This window comes from Hypanus sabinus, chromosome 8 (assembly GCF_030144855.1).
Source record: "Hypanus sabinus isolate sHypSab1 chromosome 8, sHypSab1.hap1, whole genome shotgun sequence".
Taxonomy (NCBI): domain Eukaryota; kingdom Metazoa; phylum Chordata; class Chondrichthyes; order Myliobatiformes; family Dasyatidae; genus Hypanus; species Hypanus sabinus.
The window spans coordinates 123539485-123556668 of record NC_082713.1 but is presented as its reverse complement, the minus strand read 5'-3'; the positions used below and the strand labels follow the sequence as shown (position 1 = coordinate 123556668).

Genomic DNA, 17184 nt, shown 5'->3' with positions numbered 1-17184 from the left:
ACAGTAGCAAGCGAACAGTCACAGGGGCAGACACAGTTGCAAGCGTGCCTGCCCTCGTGAGAAGGTAGTGGGTTCAAGACCCATTACAGAGAAGTTACCCAAATATCGCAACTGATGCTGCCATGATGTTGAGGGAGTGCTGCATTGTCAGAGGCGGGGTTCCCAATTAAACACAGTCTTCTCTGTCCCCACCAGGCAACTGCACCCTGCCGTTTGGGCGGGGAGAGCACAGTAGCATAGCAGTTAGCGTAATGTTATTATAGTGCCAACAACCCAGCTTCAATTCCCGCTTCTGCCTTTCAAGAGTTTGTACGTTCCCCGTGGCCACACAAGTTCCCTCCCATGTGCTCTGGACTCAATGGAGCCCCTCCTAAATTCACCTCCATTAAACCTACCACTAACCTCCATCTGAAGGAAAACCATCACTGTTCTTCTACGTGAACAGAGATTAGCTTAACGTCCCCAACATCAGTAATACTAGCAATCCAGGAAGCAGCTGCAAGATAACCGGTGATCGCAGAAGGCAAGTACACAAGGTTATCAATGCCAGCTGACAGAGGATATTTTACTTGGGCTGCATTAAATAGATGCTCTGTTAGAAGGCTTGATTTCTTCAAAGGCAGAATTATCATATTAGAGCAGCTGGGTGCCATTCAGATTTAAAGCAGTTTGCAAAGTAGAGCTGATTCTGCAGCTCGGTCTGTCAATAAGGCAATTCATGATTTTAAGTTGATAGAAGGTGCCCTTCCCACTGGATCCCTTCTCATTGTTTGCATCCAGTCCTGTGAGGTGATTTTTGGGTGGTGTCTGTTCCCGAGGGGCCACACACACACACACACACACCAGTTAAGAGGGGTGAGTTAACGAGGGTCCCCTCTCCTGATTGATCTTCAGCCAACAGGGTAGAGGTTGAGGAAGAGCCTGCACAGGGCTAGAAAAGGAGCCTCTGGAAGGAAGGAGGCTGAGGAGATCCTTACAGAAACCTGACAGGATGGGCGCATGGGAAAAGAGGCAACAAGTAAAAGATAGTAAACACTGGAAATACTCAGCCGATCAGATAGCACCTGAGACAAGAGAAACCCAGCTCGTGCCTCAGGGGAGAGGTGGTGGACAACCAGGGTTGTGTTTGGCTGCAGACTGCTGTGGAATTCATGGACTCAGAGACTTGGACTGTGTTATTTTTTGTGGGACTGTGTTTTACTGCTGCCTTGCCTATGTTACGCGTGCCTTGTGCTCTGCGGACAGTGGGGGTGGTGTGCGGCCTAAGTCGTAGCGATGACTAGATCTCCAGCCATGGTGCCACCTGCTTGTGGGTGTCCAGGGGAGAGGTGATGAGGTTGGTGCTGCCATCTAGAGTTTGTTTGCCAGAAGACAAGCTATATTATGTTTGACTGCAGACTGCTGCAACGTTCATGGACTCGGGGACTTGGAGAATTTTTTTTGTGTGACCATATTTTACTGCAATCATACTGATGTATGGCCTTGAGACTCTCAAAAATAATCAAATTCATGCTCCAGGACATGCCCTCTTCTCATTATTACCAACAGAGAGGAGATACTGGAGCCTAAAGACCCATCAAATTTCTAAACAGTCCATGAACCCATGAACACTACTTCCTTTATTGAGGTATTTATTTATTTATTTGTTATTGTAACTTACAGTATTTTTTTATGTCTTGCCCTGTACAGTTGCCACAAAACAACAAATTTCACAACATATGTCAACAATAATAAACCTGATTCTAGCTCTGAACGCTCTTTAACAAGACCTTGCTCTTTGACAGAGTCTCCCTTCTGGTAACCTCTTTACCCTTTCTTCCTCTCCACTTTCTTGTATCTAATGAAATGGCCACTGAGTGTATGTAGTCCATCAAGGTTCAAGGTTCACCATGTTGTGCATTCAGAGATGTTCTTCTGCACACCACTGTTGTAATAGAACCATACAACATTACAGCACAGAAACAGGCCTTTTGGCCCTTCTTGGCTGTGCTGAACCATTTTTCTGCCTAGTCCCACTGACCTGCACCTGGTATCCCTCTATAGACATATCCCTCTATACCCCTCTCATCCATGTACCTGTCCAAGTTTTTCTTAAATGTTAGAAGTGAGCCCGCATTTACCACTTCATCGGGTAGCTCATTCCATACTCCCACCACTCTCGGCGTGAAGAAGCCCCTCCTAATGTTCCCTTTAAACTTTTCCCCTTCACCCTTAACCCATGTCCTCTGTTTTTTTTCTCCCCTAGCTTCAGTGGAAAAAGCCTGCTTGCATTCACTCTATCTCTACCCAACATAATTTTATATATCTCTATCAAATCTCCCCTCATTCTTCTATGCTCCAGGGAATGAAGTCCTAACCTATTCAACCTTTCTCTTGTAATTCAGTTTCTCAAGTCCCGGCAACATCCTTGTAAACCTTCTCTGCACTCTTTCAACCTTATTAATATCTCCCCTGTAATTCGGTGACCAAAATGCTAATGTGTGGTTATTTGAGTCACTGTCACCATCCTGTCAGTGTGAATTAGTCTGGCCATTCTCCTTTGACCTCTCTCATTAACCAGGCATTTTCACTACAGAACTGGATGTTTTCTTTTGTTTTCCACACAGTTCAATGTAAGCTCTAGGGAATGTTATACATGAAAATCCCAGGAGATCAGTAAACTCTGAGATACTCAAACCACCCCATCTGGCACCAACAATCATTCCATAGTCAAAGTAACCTAGATCACCTTTCATCCCCATTCTGATATTTGGTCTGAACAACAACTGAACCCCTTGACCTTGTCTGCATGCATACATTGAGCTGCTGCCAGATGATTGGCTGATTAGATATTTGCATTAATGAGCAGGTGTACAGGCTTACCTCATAAATTGGCAACTGGGTGTACTTATTCTGTAATTCAAATCCTCTTGCAATAAACCTTGTCTTAGACTCCTTGCCTGCTAACCAGAAGTGCTACCAAGCAAGCAATAACAAGTGTTTAAAGAGAGTTTTGCCCATCTTGTTCCTGCATCTTAAAGGAGCAGGTCGGAGGAAGAGATACACTGCCACTCTCATCAACACAAAAGGGGACATTGAGCGCACACAAACAACAACTGGTGTTACAATGGTCACACATTAAGATTAGTTGCCCTTGCTACTCACAGACACAGAGAGACACAAAATGGAAACAGGCCTTTCAACCCATCGAGTTTGGACTCACCATCAACCACTCATTTGTATTTATCCTTCCTTAATCCCACTTTTAAAATTTCCCTCCCAGTGTTCTGCCTCCCACCTACGTGCTAAGGGCAAATTAAAAGGCCATTTAACAAGCTAACCTTCATAATTTCAGGATGGGGAAATTAGAGCATGCACACGGTCACAGGGAGAGCATGCAGTCTCCTCATGGGCAGTGCCTGAGATCAGGATTGAACCAGGTTGCTGGGGCTGTGAGGTTGGTGAGTTACAGTGGCACACCCCTCCCCATCCCCAGTGCACTGCTTCATGCCAGTGTGTGTTGCCCACTTGCCTGGTCTCCTTGGCAATGACCTAAAGGTGTCTAAGAACTTTTCCTGGGAAAGATTTCTGACAGCTGTAGCCTCTACACTTGCTATTCCAAGATCCTGATGATCAGACTCCCACTGGATCTGATTGCATCAGAGGTGAAAATGCAGGAATTAATGGTGAAGTATTTCTTAAATCTAGAGCCTCTTGACTCTACTTCTGCAGCTAGTCAGCAGGAGTGTGAAATCCTAGCAGATTTCTTTAAAATTCTTAGTAGCATTACACACATAAATAGGCCCTTCAGCCCACCAAGTCTGTATCAGCCATTAAACACCCATTTAGACTCATCTCTCACTCTCCCCACATTCCTATCAACTCTTCCAAGAGTCTATTCCACACACTCGGGATGTTTTGCAGTGGCCAATTAACCCACCAACATGTATATCTTTGGGATGTGGGGGTGGTGGGGGAAGAAATTCAGAGCAGCAGCAGGAAATCCATGCAGAGCCTGCAGACTCCACACAGACAGCACCAGAGGTCAGGATTGAACCCAGGCCTCTGGCTCCTCGAGGCAGCTGCTTTACCCGCTGCGTCACTGTTGCGTGAAATTCAGTTCAGGATCTCTTTGACAGAACTCAAAGGGTGGACCCTTAAGCTCTAACGCTGGGTGAAATTCAGGAGCCCAGGTCGGTTTGGTTCCTGCTGGCTCGAACTGCTTAGGATCATGGTCAGGTTACCAAATTTTTCAAAAATTCAATCAATGATATCTCTGGGAGGCATGGAATTAAAGAAAAACATCTACTAAAAGTGACCTTCTGAAACAATTCTGACTGGCTGGCTACAGAGACACAGTGTGATTGTCATACAGTCCTAGGACTTCCTGCCCATCTCATCCATGCTGAGCAAGATACTCATCCAAAGTAGTCCTATTTGCAGGCACTTTGCCCATATCCCTCTTATTCCCATCAACAGAGCTGTCCAAATGTCTTTTAAATGTTCTTACTATCCCTGCCCGAGGAACCTTCTCTGGCAGCGTCCATATAGACACCATCCTCAGTGTGAACAAGTTGCCCCTCAGGTTCCTTTTAAATCTTTCTCCTTCCAACTTAAACCCATGCCCTGTAGGTTTTGATCTTCTGGGAAAAAGACTGCGTGTGTATTCACTTTATTTATGTCTCTCACAATTATATACAGCCTTATAAAGTCACTCCTCAATCCTCAATCCTTCAAGGAATAACATCCTAGCCTGTTGAGTCCCGGCAACATTCTCATCAAATTTTCCTTCCACTCATTACAACTTAATTACATCTTTAATTTCAACTTAATTACACTTAGGTCTCTCTGTCCACCAACACTTCCCTGGGCCCCACCATTCGCTGTTAAATTCCTGCTTTGATTTCCCAACATGCAACACTTTGCACTTAGCTGAATTGAAGGCCAGTGGTCATTTTTCAGCCCACTTACCCAGTTGATCACATTATCCCTGTAATCTTTGATAACCTTCTTCATGTCTATATCACCATTTATTTCAGTCCTGATGAAGGGTTGTGGCCCAAAACGTTGACTGGTTATTCCTCTCCAGAGCTGCCTCCTGACCTGATGAGTTCCTTCAGCATTGTGTGCATGTTACTTTGGACTTCCAACATCTATAGAATACCTGTGCTTACCACTTATTTCAGTGTCATGTAGCAATGCCTTGTATGTTCCCATTCAAATCTTTAATATAAATGACAAACAACAACTGGCCTAGCAGCAACCCCTGAGGCACACTGCTCGTCATTGGCCTCTAATCTGAAAAACAACCCTCTGTTATCGCCCTCTGCTTCCTACCATCAATCTTGCATCCAGCTAGTTAGCTCTCCCTGGATCACATGCAGCCTAACCTTCCAGACCATGTGGAACATTGTCAAAGGCCTTGCTAAAGTCTATACACACAACATACACCACCTTGTCTCTGTCTATCCTCTTGGCTTCTTTTGAATGCTGGCTGCAGATTAAAGAATGAGCGGGGGGTGGGGGGGTGCAGTCTTATTGAAGCCTATCTAATTGTGAATGGCCTAGACAGAGTGGAGGTGCAAAGGATGTTTAGAATGCTGGGACTGTCTAGGACCAGAGGGCACAACTTCAGAATAGAGGGACCTCCCTTTAGAACAAGATGAGGAGGAATTTCTTTAACCAGAGGGTGGTGAATCTGTGGAATTTGTTGCCAGAAATGCTTATGGAGGCCAAGTCATTGGGTATATTTACAGTGGAGATTGATAAGCACTTGATTAGTCAGGACTTCCAGAAGGGTAAGATGAAGGAGCACATACCAGTTCTCATAGAGGGATCAGAAGTGGAGAGAGTGAGTAGCTTCAAGTTCCTGGGTGTCAACATCTCTGGTCCCAACATATTGATGCAGTTATAAAGAAGGCAAGACAGTGGCTATACTTTATTAGCAGTTTGAAGAGATTTATTATGTCAATAAATACACTCAAAAACTTTTACAGATGCGCCATGGAGAATATTCTGACAGGCTGCATCATTGACTGGTATTGGAGGTGGGAGGCTACTGCACAGGACCGAAAGAAGCTGCAGAGGGTTGTAAGTATAGTCAGCTCCATCTTGGGTATGAGCCTACAAGGTACCCAGGACATCTTCAAGAAGCGGTGTCTCAGAAAGGCAGTGTCCATTATTAAGGACCTCCAGCACCCAGGGCATGCTTTTTTCTCACTGTTACCATCAGGTAGGAGGTACAGATGCCTGAGGGCACGCACTCAGCGATTCAGGAACAGCTTCTTTTCCTGTGCCATCTGATTCTAACATGGACATTGAACCCTTGGATATTACCTTTTTTTAATTTCTGTTTTTTCTTGATTTTTAATCTATTCAATATACATATACTGTAATTGATTTACTTATTTATTTATTATTCTTTTCCTTCTTTTTTACTTCTATATTATGTATTGTGTTGAACTGCTGCTACTAATTTCACGTCGCATGCCAATGATGATAAACCTGATTCTGATAGAGGTGGGGGAGAGGATTGAGAACGGACAGAGGACTGATCCTCACAATGTAGGTGAATCTCGGCCTGACACTGGATAACCCGGAATGGACACAGGTGGACGACTGAAGGATGCCTTTGGATGGCCAGGGAATTCTCACTCCAACATTAATATCCCTCACTTCACAATTTCTCTCCCCCAATCTACATTCTTCGATAGTTGTTATAGTTGCTGGATCCAAGTGCTTTTGCAATCCAAAGATTCTTCAGAAGTTAAGAATGAGGCATAAGACTTTCTGCTTAAAGCCTTTTTGTTAAGTGTTACTAGAGCAAAGAAGGAGGAGAAGAAGAAGTGACAAAAGAAACTCAAAAGAGAGGACTACCGTAAATGTAGTCATGGTTACGAGGCTAGAGATAACAGGAATTTCATTGCCAACAAGCCAGTTAACAAATAAAATAGTCAGATTCAAGTAATGTGTAATCGCCTTTGAAACTAAGAAGTTTCCCAAAAAAATGCAAAGGGAACTGTACCATAATTACTGGAAAATTCACTGAACAATGACATGTATATAGGTGATCATATAAAAATACAAGCAAGCATCAGAAAGTTAAGCTACAAGAGAATAAAACAATTCTACAACCCAATCTTACATAGTGATTACAAGTCCTTTCCCCTGTCTCACTGGTTCCCTTTGCCTTCCTCCTCTCTGCCTGTATTCCATCACTCAGCTCTCACCCACTGCACCACTTTCCTTCTCTTGTCCTCTCTCAACATCCTCTGTTCTAAACAATTCAATCCCATCTGAGCCAACGTTAATAAACTGGTCCAGCCCATCTTCTTTGCCCATGTTGTCCATGAAGTCTACCCTTGATGCTTTCCTGACCAAGCTAGAGTCATAGAGAAACAACCTAGAAACAGGCCATTCAGCCACTGAATCCATTCTAACCATCATCCAACCATTATGCTAACGTTACATTAATTTTATTTTATTCACACCACTTTCCAATCAACCCTGTGAGTCTACTATTCACCCACACACTAGGGCCGATTTACAGCAGCCAATCAACCTACTAGCCTGCAAGTATTTGGGAGTTGGGAGGAAACTGGAGCACGTGCAAGAAGCCCAGACAGCCACATGAACTTGCAGACTCCATACAGAGAGAACCTGAGGTCAGGATTGAAGCAGGATGTCTGGCATTATCAGGCAGGGCTCATCTATCTGAGTCATTGTTCCTTGTCTCATTTATCTCACACCCTCATGGAGTCATAGTGCACTCCAGCACAAACAGGCTCTTCAGCTCATCTAGACTGGTTTTCTATCCAGTCCCACCTACCTGCACCGAAAACACAGCCCTCACTATCTCCTCATCCATTTACCTATCCAAACTTTGCTTAAGTGTTACAATTGAACATGCACCCACCACTTGTACTAGCAGCTCATTCCACACTCGAGTGAAGAAGATCCTCCTCAGTTTCTCCATAAATATTTAATCTTTCACCCTAAACCTATGACCTCTAGTTCTAGTGTCACCCAGCCTCAGGGCAAAAGGCCTGAATGCATTCACCTTAACCATTTTAATTAATTTGGAGATACAGCATGGTAATAGGCCTTTCCAGCCCAGTGAGCCCATGTGGTACAGGCCCTTTTGGCCCAATGAGCCCATGTGGTTACAGGCCCTTTTGGCCCAATGAGCCCATGTGGTAACAGGCCTTTCTGACCCATTGAGCCCATGTGGTTACAGGCCCTTTTGGCCCAATGAGCCCATGTGGTTACAGGCCCTTTTGGCCTAATGAGCCCGTATGGTAACAGGCCCATCTGGCCCAATGAGCCCATGTGGTTACAGGCCCTTTTGGCCCAATGAGCCCATGTGGTTACAGGCCCATCTGGCCCAATGAGCCCACATGGTTACAGGCCCTTTTGGCCTAATGAGCCCGTGTGGTAACAGGCCCTTTTGGCCTAATGAGCCCGTATGGTAACAGGCCCATCTGGCCCAATGACCCCAATCCACACAACTACAACCAAGACACTAATTAACCTACCAACTGGTACATCTTTGGGAAGTGGGAGGAAACCTGAGCACTTGGAGGAAACCCACACAGTCATGGGGAGAACGTACTAATTCCTTACAGACAGCAGCAGGAATGAGGTCACTGGCACCGTACTAACACTATGCTAACCACTACAATACAATGCCATCCCTATTGAAATCCCCATACCCCTCATAATTTTATATATCTCTCTAAGATCTCCCTTCATTCTCCTGCACCTCAGAGAGTAAAGTCATAATTTATTCTACCTTTCCCGTAATTCAGGCGCTCAAGTTCGATGTTTGGTGACCCAAGCTGGCTGTTCTACTAACAACACTTCAGCTCTGAATCCTCAGACTCACTCTCCCACCTCTGAAACCTCCTGCTGCCCTAATTCTAAATTTCTGCTCTTCTGTAATTGTCAGTTTTCATTACTCTCCCAAAGGCAGCCTGTTTTTGACTTTAGAAATCCTTAAAACAAGATTTTCCTCATCAGTCCTCACAGCTCCTTGTGTAGTTCAGGGTCAAATTTTGTCCAGGTTATTTGCTAAGCCTATAGATGACAAGGCACCTTATCAGTGGGCCCATAACAGAGCCAATCACGGTAAAGGTCAGTGGTATGTCATTGCCCCAAAGCTTTTCTCAATCTTTTTCACCACAACATTGCACTCCATCTCTAACAAGCTTCCTACAGGGATAAAGCACAACTGCAGGACTAATAGAAAACGGCTCGACTGCGGTCACTCCTTGACAACCAAGGTCGCCCCTGCAGAATGCAGATGGCACCTGCCTCTGCGCATGCTCAGATGCTGAGTTCCAAGTCACCATTCACTCATTCACTGAAGCACTCATGAAGACTGGCCTTACACTCAACATCCACAAGACCAAGGTCCTCCTTCAGACTGCCCGGGTTATACATCGCAATCCCCCACCCCTCCCCCTTCATGATAATTAAGACTCTAAAACGTGTGGTCATCTCCCACATTTCAGGAGCCACCTGAGATGTGGGACATACCTGGGCCATCTGAGATTTGTTTTATTTGTGCAGTTTGTCTTTTGTACACTGGTTGTTAGTATTTGTTTGCATATGGTTTTATTATTGTTTATTATTTTGATAATGAATTTACTTTAACTTCCTGGCCGAGGCAGATATTGGTGATGAAATTCTCCAGTGACTTCAGACATCTGAGGAATAGGACGTGCAAAACCTCAAATCCAACACAAAGCACTCACTCTACAGAGTAGCGGTGATCTGTGTCCTCCTGCATACTTTGGAGTCATGACCTACATAAAGCAGGGACCTCAAAGGGAAAGAAAGTTGCCTCAAATTGTTTCAGTCCTCTGAATGTATCAGCAGGGTAAGTGAACCAACATCGATATTCTTTCTAAGGCTATGTCCCCAGTTTTACATACAGCTGGGTAGATCATGTCCAACACCAGACTTCTAAAAAAGTTCCACATTCTGACCTCTCTTAGGGGAGGAGATTACCAGGCAGAGGGAGGAAAAGACTCAAAGATATGCTCAAAATCCTCTTGAGAAAATACAACGCTCCTGCTGCCTCCTGGGAATCCGTGCCCCATGATTACTGAAAGCGGAGAAGAAACATTCTGGATCGTACTGAGGATCAGCTATCAGGAGCACACAAAGGTTCTGTGTGAGCAATGCCACCTCACAACCCTCCCTCATCGGACACCACCTGCCCCATCTGTGGAAGGGTCTGCAGCTCAGGACCCACAGAACCAGAGTCACCCTCGATCCGGAGAGACTCCCTGCAAAGAAGGCCCTATCTCCACAACAGGTAATCAAACCTGCCCAGTGTATCACTGGCCCCAGCCTACCTGCCATCGAGGACACATATACAGAAAAGGGCCAGTAACATCATGAAGGATCCCACACACCCTGCTCAAGGACTGTTTGTCCCACTCCCATCAGGGAGGAGGCTGCGTAGCATCCATGCCAGGATCACCAAATCCAAAACAGTTACTTTCCCCAAGCAGTAACATCTCCACCTACTAACTCCATCACTATTTTATTATTTCCCGCCAGTCACCCTATGGACAGACAATCAATCTATGTACAGAATTTATCTTATGTATTTATTTTATGTTTATTAATAATATGTTCTTTATCTTTTATTTGTGCTGCATCAGATCTGGAGTAGGAATTGTTCTGTTCTCCTTTACAATTGCGCACAGTAAATAACTTTAAACAATTTTGAATCTTTTCCAAACAAGCCACAGAAATCTCATCAAATACAGACAAATCTCAGTCTGTGGGAGCAAGATAAGCACAAGAGTTAGAGACTTACGCAGGGAGTGCCACTCGTCTTGCCGGATGGTTTTTGTGATGTTGTATGAAAGGTTTTTCGGAAGGATTGCTGAGGAGTAGTGATACTTGATTGGCGTACACCTGTCTATTTCACCTGCCGGAGGGAAAACAAAGGGTATCAGGTACACTTTCAAACACACAGCACAGTACTTCTCCTGTGTAGCTCACCGCAGTGGGTTCTGCTAATTCCACACCCACCCCCCCACCCCAACAACATGACCGGCTTCCTCTGAGCTTTCACCTCTCCCAACCGTTGGTACACAGGGAGGTGTGTGTGTGTGTGTGTGTGTGTGTGTGTGTGTGTGTGTGTGTGTGTGTGTGTGTGTGTGTGTGTGTGTGTGTGTGTGTGTGTGTGTGTGTGTGTGTGTGTGTGTGCATGTGTGAGTGACCCAGAAGTGTCACACAAAGGTACAGCTGGTAGTTGCAAAGGCCAACAGAACACTAGGATTCATTGTAAAGGGGAGATAGAGACAGTGGTAACACATACATCTGGGTCTCCAGACTTAGGGAGTGGTCTGCCTGTGAGACATCACACAGAAGTTTCATTATGATGAGGAGAATGGATCTATCCTCTCTACAAATAAGTATGATTGGAGATCTTGTTGGAGGAGAATTGATAGGGTAGATGTTCCCCCTCTTAGCAGGGTCTGGGAATGGCCAACACAATCTCATGGACCTGAATTTGGCTATTTACAATTGAGGTGAGAAGGAATCGCTTCTTCCGTTGAATTTTGAATTTTGGAATTCTTTATTCTGGGCAGTTTTGTCATTAAAGATATTCGGAGCTGGATGACATGATAATGGGAATCGGGAAGGAGAGTGGGGTTAGGCTAGTGTTGGGTCAGCTGTGGCCTTACTGATTGGTAAAGAGGAACTGAAAGGCTGTGTGTGTCTGGTCCAATTGCTACATCATATTCTCATTCCTCATCTTCTCTCTCCATCCCCCACCTTCTCCTCCATCTTCCCAGCATGCCCCTTGTTTCCCCCTGCTGCCTCTTGTTTTCTCTCCTCTCACTCTCATTGTCACTCGTTTCTCTCACAAAGTCAGAAAGGCTCTCGAGTCCTACCATTTCATGCTGGCCAAATGTTCCGTCCAGTCCAGTCCCATTTGCCAGCAGTTGGCCCATAACTTTCTAAATCTTTCCGGTACATGCACCTGCCCAGCTGACTTTGTAAGGTTGTTAACATATATACCTTAACCACTTCCTCTGGCATTCCACATAACCACCACTCTGTGTAAATGAAACTTGCCATCCAAATTCGAGTTAAAGTTCAATTAATTGTCATGTATACTGCCAAACAAAACAACATTCCTCTGGACTAAGATGCACAATCTAGTATATAACACACAGAACACAAAGTTATATTGCCACAACTAAACTAACAAATAATAGTGTAATTATGACACGTTAAAAAGTGAACAGTATAACACTACTGGCACTTCATAAGTGATGAGTTCAGTAGTCGTAAAGCCTGGAGGAAGAAGCTGTTGCTCACCCTAACAGCTCTTGTCTTAATGGTACCTCCCACCCGATGATAGAGGATCTTGAGATTGTTGGGTGGATAGGAAGGATTACTGACTGTCATGTAGGCCTTGTGTACTAAATGCTCCAGATAAATATCTCCAATGGGTGGAAAGGAGACTTGATGACCCTTCCAGCAGCCCTCACAATCCTATGTAGGCACTTGCAGTCAGACACCTCGTAATTCCCATACCAGACAGAGATGTGTTGATCAGGACATTCTCGATGGTGCTCCTATAATATTTGCTAGAATTGAGAGGAGGAGGGAGCTTTCTACCTCATTCTCCTCAGAAAGAGGAGACAGTGCTGCTCTTTCTTGACACAGGAGGTGGTGTAGAAGGACCAAGTGAGTTCACTTGCTGTGGTCTGTCCATGGAGGACAGTGGGGAGTGGTCAGCCAGCACCTTCCTGAAGTCTCGTCCACGCTGAGACCTGAGTTGTTGTGCTCGCACCATTCTACCAGCCGCTCTACCTCCTCTCTGTGCTCCATCTCGTTGTTGCTGAGGCCAGCCACTGTTGTGTCATCGGCAGAGTAGATGATTCACTTTGAACTGGATCTGGCAATCTAGTCATGTGTCAGCAGCGTGAACAGCAGCGGGCTGAGCACGCAGGTGGGGTGTGGGGGGGGGGGGGAGCTTCAGTGCTCAGCATGATGGAGCTAGAGATGTTTCTGCCAAAATGGACTTTTCCTTCAAGAAATCCAAGATGCAGTTACAGAGAAAGGTGTTGTGACCAACGAGGACAGTTTGCCCACCAGCTTCTGAGAGATTATCATCTTAGATGCCAAGCTGAAGTTGATGAACAGCAGCCTGGTGTACGAGGCATCAATTTCCAGCAGGGACAGGACAGGGAGTAATGCAGGGGCCATGGCCTTATAAAAGTGATGAGTGAGCTGGAAAGGGTCCAGTGCAGCAGGAACGAGAGAGAATCTGCAGACACTGGAAATCCAAAGCAACACACACACACAAAATGCTGGAGGAACTCAGCAGGCTAGGCAGCATCTATGGAAAAAAGTACAGTCGAAGTTTCAGGCCGAAACCCTTCGGCAGGGTTCTGCATTCTGCGTGTGTTGCAATGCAAAAGGAAGATTGGATTTAATGTGATCAGTAACCAACCAGTAACCAGTTCTTCATTATTGTTGTGGCTAGTGCCACTGGATGGTGGTCATTAAGACAGGGTACCCTCTTGGGCACTGAGATGATGATGGCCGGTGGGGACAGTAAACTGTTAGAACCTCTGTTAACTGGGCTGTAAACTCCCTTAGCACCCGATCAGGCATTTTATCAGGACCCTTAACTTTATATGGGTTGATCTTGGTGAGGGTCTTCTACACATCAGCCCTAATGCCTGCTCCTTGGGGGGAGGTGGGGGGGAGTGTGGCTTCCTCGCCAGCACCTCTTTCCATGCATCAAACTGAGCATAAAAGGCATTCAGTATTTGGAAGAGGCGTCACTGTCGATGCTTAAAATCTCTGTCCTCTCACCCTAAACCTGTGCTCTCTAGTTCTCCATTCGCCAACCTTAATTAAAAGTCTTCAATGCCCCCCAGATTTTATACACCTCTGAAAGATCACCTCTCAGTCTCCTACCCTCCAAGGAATAAAGCCTTAGCTTAGCAAAATTCTCCCTATAATTCAGTCCCTTAGGTCCTGGCAACATCCTTGTCATTTTTTTCTGCACTCTTTCCTGTTTAACACCTTTCCTGTAGCAGGGTGAACAAAACCAAACACATTATTCCAAGTCCAGTCTCACTAGCACCCTGCGCACTCTTCTCTTTTTTGCTGTTTCTCGTTGCTACTTTATCTCTTTGTCAATCTATCTTTCTTTCCCCCTCTTTACCTCCCCATCTCACAGACACACACTCACTCACACACACACGCTTCTTACCTCTCATTCACTTTCTATCTGTCTGAATCTGACAGTGTTTGAAACCAACTTTCTTATTAGAAAACACACCTAGATACAAGCCATAAACACTAAAGATTCTGCAGATGCTGTAAATCCAGAGTAACACACACAGAATTTTGTCGAAAATGCTGCAGGTCAGGTAGCATCTGTGGAGGGGAATAAAGAGACAAACATCCCGAAATGTCCCTAACCCTCAACATCAGCTCATTATTCCTCTCCATAGATCCGTTGAGTTCCTCCAGCATTTGCGTGCACCGGCTTAGACCCCAGGCTCATCACTGGACTTTAGCTTCGGAACAGCCTCATCACTCTCAACATCTGACCTCCATTCTGAACTCTGCTTCACTGGGAATTTGGCACAACTGTGGAAAACACTAAAGGGTGAGCGTCAATTGTGTGCATTGGCAAAGCTAGCCCACACCAGCAGGGAATAAAAGCGGTGAAGGCCAAGGATAGTGATTGAGAGCAGGACTTCCGACGCACGATGTCTCTCAGGGACAAGAGCACAGAGGGCATCCAAATTAAACCAGGCTTCATTTTGAGCGTGCAGAGGTAGTTTACCAGCATGCTGACTGGATTAAACATCTTATTGAGGAGAGGTTGAATGAGCTAGGGCTTCTCACTTCGGAGTGAAGAAGGATGAGACAAGACTTGAGAGAGGTGTACAAGACGATAAAAGGAGTGGATAGCCGGCGTCTTTTTCCTGGGGCAGCAATGGCCAATGCCAGAGGTCATTTAAGGTATTTGAGGAAAGTTTATGGGAATGTCAGAGGTAGTTTTTTTTTTATATACAGATACTGGAAAGTGCATGAAATGCCCTGCTGAGCGTATGGTAGAGGATGATACATTAGGGACATGGATGAAAGGAAAATGGAGGACTATGTGGGAGGGAAGGATTAGATTGATTTTGGAGTAGGTTAAAAGGTTGGCTCAACATAATAGGCCAAAGAACCTGTGCAGTGTTGTGATTTTCTATGCTCTAGGCCTCCTTTCACCCTGCTCAGCTTCAACATCAAATGTCATTGTTAAGCCAGACTGATTTTTATGTGACAACCGTCCCCACACTTATGCATTGACTCCTAGTTGTCTTGCTCGGTTGAGCTAGAAATCCCTCAGGCACAGAAGAGGGGCCGGCCATTACTTTCTTAGGAATAATAGGATGTGCAAGCCTGGAAGTTTGGACAAGAACTGCTCCAGCAGAAACTGCCTGACTGGTGGCGCTGAATGCTGGAAGCTCAGGTCCACCACAGACACCAGTCAGTGCTAACATGAACACACCAATCACCGTATTATATAACACCACTCTCACCAATCTAGCTAAATATAGTAATGAATTTGAGGGCAGTTGTTAGAAAAACAATGGAATTCACTGCCTCAAGCCAACACCAACTGAATGCTTAATTATTTAAGGAAGCTTCAATTATTTATCATTTTAGCTTTTGGATTAACAGGCAGTCTCCTGCATTCTTCCTCACACATCTCACTTGACTCATCACCAATGTGCTCTTCACTGACTATCTGCATTCCACTCTGTCATCCCCTCAAAAGTAATCAATAGGCTTCAAGACCAAGGTCCTCAGTACCTCCTTGCGCAACTGGATCCTCGATTTCCTCACATGCAGACCAAAGTCAGTTCAGATTGGCAACAACATTTCCTCCACAATCTCCACTGGCACAGGTGCACCATGGGGCTGTGTGCTTAGTCCCCTACTCTACTCGCTTTGGACTTATGACTGTGAGGCTAAGCACAGCTCCAATGCCATATAGGCTTGCTGACGACACCACTGTCAGTGGCCGAATCAAAGGTGGTGACGAATCAGCATTTAGGAGGGAGATTGAAAATCTGGGCTGAGTGGTGCCACAACAAGAACCTCCCACTCAATGCAAAAGACACAAAATGCTGGAGGAACTGAGGAGGTCAGACAGCATTTATGAAAGTTAATAAACAGTCAACGCTTTGGGTCGGGACCCTTCTTCCGGACTGGAAAGGAAGGTGGTGGGGAGGGGGTGGAAGCCAGAATAAAAAGGTGAGGGGAAAGGTGGGTGGGAAAGGTAAAGGACTGGAGAGGAAGGAATGTGACAGGAGAGGAGAGTGGACCATGGGAGAAAGGTTTTTAAAACCGTAAGTTGAAATTGATGTTCATGCCATCAGGTTGGAGGTTATCCAGGCGGTATTTGAGGTGTTGCTCCTCCACCCTGAGAGTACCCTCATCGTGGCACCACAGGAGATCATGGACGGACATGTCAGAATGGGAACTAACATGATTAGCCACTGGGAAATTTCACTTTTGGCAGATGGAGTGCAGATGCTCGACAAAGCAGTCCCACAAATTGCAAGGGGTCTCACCAGTGTAGAGGAGGCCACATTGGGAACACCGGACACAATAAACAACCCCAGCAGATTCACAAGTGAAGTGTTACCTCACCTGGAAGGATTGTTCGGGGCCCTGAATGGAGATGAGGAAGGAGGTGAATGGGCAGGTGTAGCACTTTGGCCGCTTGCAGGGTTAAGTGCCGGGAGGGGGATTAGTGGGGAGGGACAAATGGACAAAGGAATCACAGAGGGAGTGATCCTTGGGGAAAGCCGGGAGAGGTGATGTGAAGATGTGGTTGGTGGTAGGATCACTTTGGAGATGGCAGAAGTCACAGAGACTGATGCAGACTCATGGGGTGGTAGGTTAGGACAGGAGGAACTCTATCCCTGCTAAGGCAGCAGGAAGGTGGGGTAAGCTTAGACATCTGGGAAATGGAGGAGATGCGGGTTAGGGCAGCATCAATGGTGGTCAAAGGAAATCGCCGCCTTTGAAGGAGGAGGGCAACTCTGATATCCGGGAAAGGGAAGTCTCATCCTGGCAGCAGGTGCCGCGGAGGCGAAGGAACTGTGAAGAGGGAATGGCATTCTTACAGGAGACGGGGTGGGAGGA

The 17184-nt window shown here is 45.7% G+C and overlaps 1 protein-coding gene across 3 annotated transcripts in view; it reads right to left on the bottom strand.

The window, feature by feature from the left end:
* Positions 1-17184, bottom strand: part of tmem178bb (transmembrane protein 178Bb) — a 426141-nt gene that overhangs the window by 330449 nt on the left and 78508 nt on the right. For all 3 annotated transcript variants that reach the window (XR_009513640.1, XM_059977743.1, XM_059977744.1), the window contains exon 2: positions 10811-10924. Coding sequence is in view for 2 of the 3 variants with exons in the window: in XM_059977743.1 (XP_059833726.1) it covers positions 10811-10924 (114 nt within the window). In the remaining variant the exon portion in view is untranslated. The remainder of the gene's footprint in view (positions 1-10810; positions 10925-17184) is intronic.